The sequence below is a fragment of the Pinus tabuliformis genome, chromosome 4_2 (assembly GCF_031772625.1).
Source record: "Pinus tabuliformis cultivar Carrire ecotype Pingquan chromosome 4_2, CPIR1, whole genome shotgun sequence".
In the NCBI taxonomy this organism is placed as follows: domain Eukaryota; kingdom Viridiplantae; phylum Streptophyta; class Pinopsida; order Pinales; family Pinaceae; genus Pinus; species Pinus tabuliformis.
Genome location: NC_142304.1, coordinates 1162263301 through 1162267159, shown reverse-complemented (window position 1 = coordinate 1162267159; position 3859 = coordinate 1162263301). Strand labels below are relative to the sequence as shown.

At 46.9% G+C, this 3859-nt stretch overlaps 1 protein-coding gene across 1 annotated transcript; it reads left to right on the top strand.

The window, feature by feature from the left end:
- Window positions 1–2243: 2243 nt before the first annotated feature.
- Window positions 2244–2645, top strand: LOC149173797 (uncharacterized). The gene has a single exon (XM_089426829.1). It carries the CDS (start codon window positions 2244–2246, stop codon window positions 2643–2645), a length of 402 nt encoding a protein of 133 aa, XP_089282955.1.
- Window positions 2646–3859: the final 1214 nt, after the last annotated feature.

Below are 3859 nucleotides of genomic sequence, written 5' to 3'. Positions count from 1 at the left end.
CTATAACAAGTGGTATCGGAGCTATAACAAGTGGTATCAAAGCTATAACAAGTGCATTCTTTGAAATCCAAAAAAGAAGCTGGAATGATGATCAAATTGGACCTCTCTAAGGCTTACGATCGTCTGAATTGGGCATACCTTAAATCGGTACTAGCGGCCTTCGGTTTTTGCAATAGATGGATAGATTGGGTCTCCGATATGATCTCCACCCCAAATTTCTCCATTCTTCTGAACGGGACGCCATCTACAACCTTCAATGCCTCTAGAGGACTGAGGCAGGGGGACCCTCTGTCCCCCTTCCTGTTCATCATTGTGGCGGAAGGGCTGGGAAGATATATCAAAAAAGAATTGCGGAAAGGAAAATCAAAGGGCTCCAGATATGGGGTAATAACCTTCCGATCACACATCAGCAATTTGTGGATGATATCATGTTGTTTTGCGCAGTGTCTCTTAGAGAAGTAAAAAGAATAAAAGGGATCCTAGACCTCTTCATGGAAGCATCTGGTACTCAAATCAACAAGGAGAAATCATGCACATACTTCTTCAACACTACCGGAAATGTCAAAACATATTTGACAAGATTATTGGGTTTCTGTTCGGGCGATTTTCCCACAAAATATCTTGGCACCCCGTTAGCCCTGAATCCTCTAAAGATGGTGAATTGGCAACAAACCATTGAGAAACTCACTAGCAGATTGGCTAATTGGTCCTTCAGAACCCTGAATATAGCAGGAAGAGTAGTACTGGTCAAAGCGGTCTTACAAGCGATTCCAATCTACCAACTCTTGGCAACGGCTGCCCCCAAAGGTGCATGCGCCAAAATGGTGGAGATCTTCAAAAAATTCCTCTGGGGAGGACCGAAGCAACAAAAGAAATGGGCATTGATATCCTGGAAGGGCCTGGTTAAGAGTAAAGATGAAGGGGGATTGGGCTTGAGAGATCCATATACTTTGAACCAAGTAATGGGGGCTAAGCTCTGGTGGAGATGGATGATGGGAGGAGGAGACCTATGGAAAAGAATCTGGACGAAAAAATATAACATGCCAGCAACAACAGAAGAAATCTTAAGACTTGAGGAAATCCCAAAAGGCTCTACAATATGGAACCTGGCCAGTCAAAACAGAGACATAATATCCAAGCATGCCTTCTGGGAAATTCAGAACGGAAATACAGCCATATTCTGGGAAGAAGCTAGGCAAAAAAGGGAGAAACTAAATGATGTTCAAGGACTAAGAAACACATGCCAGAAGGCAAAAGAGGAAGGTTTGAACTATGTTAGAGAGTTCTGGAATGAAGATCGCCAAGAGGAGTCTTGGAGAACTTGGAAAAATCCGGATGAATGGGATAGGAATATTGATACAGAACAAAGAGAGTTATATATAAAAGAAATGAAGACAAGGAAAATAGCTATCAGAACAGGTCCAGACATACTGAGATGGGGTCATTCAACGAAGGGAACCTTCACGATCAAAGAAGCCTACAATCTCATCACGCAGCAGGAACAAGATGCCCTGACACCCCTATGGAAACAAATATGGCAAGGAAATTGGTGGCCAAAAGTGACTCACTTCCTATGGCTTGTTTGTAAAGGTCACATTCTGACATGGGATCAACTTCAAAAACGTGGAATTCAGGGTCCCCCCAGATGTTGTCTTTGTAAACAGGATCAAGAAACGCCGGAACACCTTTTGAATTCCTGTCTTTTTGCCCAACAGCAATGGGAAGAAATTAGGAGACTCTTTGGAAGGACAAATAGAGATCCTCATAACATCAAAGAAACAATCAAACAATAGGGGCACGGTCAATTCACGAGCCCAGTGGTTAGAAGGGCTTGGATTCTAACGGTAGGCATGAACATGTGGATGATATGGAAAGAAAGAAACTGGAGAATCTTTCAAAACAAAGAGCTGCCTCTAGAGCAGGTCTGGAAAATAACCCTGAGTCATATAAGAGAAACCATTCTAGTGGAAGCTTGGAGTCAAGAGGATTGGAAAACGACACCTGAGGAAGAACAGATTCTGAACAAGCTAAATTTAGATCAAGGAATGGTAGCTCCTCAGATGCGGAAACCCACTGACACAAACAACATTAGCCCTACCCATTTCTCTCACCCTTCTGATGGTTTCATCAAACTGAATTTTGATGGAGCCTCCAAAGGCAACCCGAGGCCGGCGAGGCTCGGAGGCATCTTCGGGGATGACCAAGGCAGAACAAGATGGGTATACTCAGACCATGGTGGTATCATGAGCAATAATGAAGCTGAGCTTATGGCAGTTTATCAAGGATTAAGAACAACAATAAGAAATGGATACAACAACTTGGAAGTAGAAGGTGACTCCCAACTGGTTATTGACATGATAAGGAAACTTAATAACGGTAAGACTTGGGACAAAGTTGCGAAAAGCTGGAGGACGGCTAGCCTGGTCCAAGATTTGGAAGCCATTATAAAGCGATTTGAATATATGATCATAAATCATGTAAGAAGGGAAGGCAACAGAGCAGCTGATTTCCTAGCTAATTGGGGAAGTAATGAACAAGGTGGCAAGCTGGATAGTATTTGGCCACCCCAACTTGAGGAGCCCAGATTAGAGCCCCTCAAAGCAATCCTTGCCCAAGATTACCATGAAGACACGACCTCAAGATAGTAGTTACAGATGGCCCCTGATCGGGGTGATGAAAGGGGAGAGTACGAACAAGAGGACAACGCAGGGGAGAGGACGGCCAGGACGGCCACCTACTGCCCTCATCATAGATCAAATGGACATGGTGGCATCCTGCATGCCTGCGGGAGTTTCGAGGCAGTGAAGTGGCAGGAGAGTGGGGGGAGAGGAGGGAAGAAACGGCAGCGATAGTGGGATGGGACGTAGGGCAGATGGGAAGGGGTACATGAGGGTGGCAAGGGTAGGAAGAGAGCTTAGGGTGTAGCGAAGGAAGGAGGAGAACAGAGCAGCATGGGCATCGGGATCTTCTGCGGTCGAGCTTAATTCCGAGTATGTTTCCTTTGGCTTACCTCCTGCATTTCACTCTGTCATGCTTAGTATGTTGGAGGAGGGGGGAAGCTAGGAATTGCAAGGGAGGGGCCATGTCTGAGCGGGTCTGCAATTCACTCTGCCATGCATAGTAAGTTGGAGGAGGGGGAAAGCTGGGAATTGCAGGGGAGGGGCTATGTCTGAACGGGGCAGAGGTCTGCATGGTGAGGAAGCGAGAGGATCAGAGCATAGGCATGCCGGGGGAATGTATTAGCAGGGCAGAGGGTCAGCCCGAGAAAACTAAGAATGCAATCCATGCGGAGGACAGGATGACAGAGGGCTTGCCCATCTACCTTAGTCCAGGGGGGAGAGACCATCGATTCTCCAGAATAACGGGGAAGGCTGGAGTGGGGAAGGAAGGCTAAGCGACAAGGACATGCTGACTTATGGGAAGATTGTAGCTCCTAGAAAGCTAACGTTTGCTGTTGATAATTGTAAGCAGGAGGCAGTAAAGGAAAAGATGGCTCGCCTGGGTAGAGGCAGGGGTCGTGGAGGCAGAGGGCGTCAGAGCCAGCCGGGTAGAAGTGATCCGACAACCTCGACACCAACAAGTCAGAGGCGAGGCAGGAAATCTATTAGGACGGCTGTCCAAGAAGCCGCTCGTGCATATAGAGAAGGGACGGATGCTGACATTCGTCAGCTAATACAGGAGATGGAAGACAGCATCATGGAAGAAGATTCTGAGCCAGAGATGGAGGAATGGGGGGATATTATCCCCGACCCAGGGCACACCAGAGGCAGGATGACGCTATACAGGCAAGCCCTGCATGTGTACTGGGTTTTGAAGTGCTTACTAGCCAAGGCTCTGGAGCAGGTGGTGGGAGAAATGG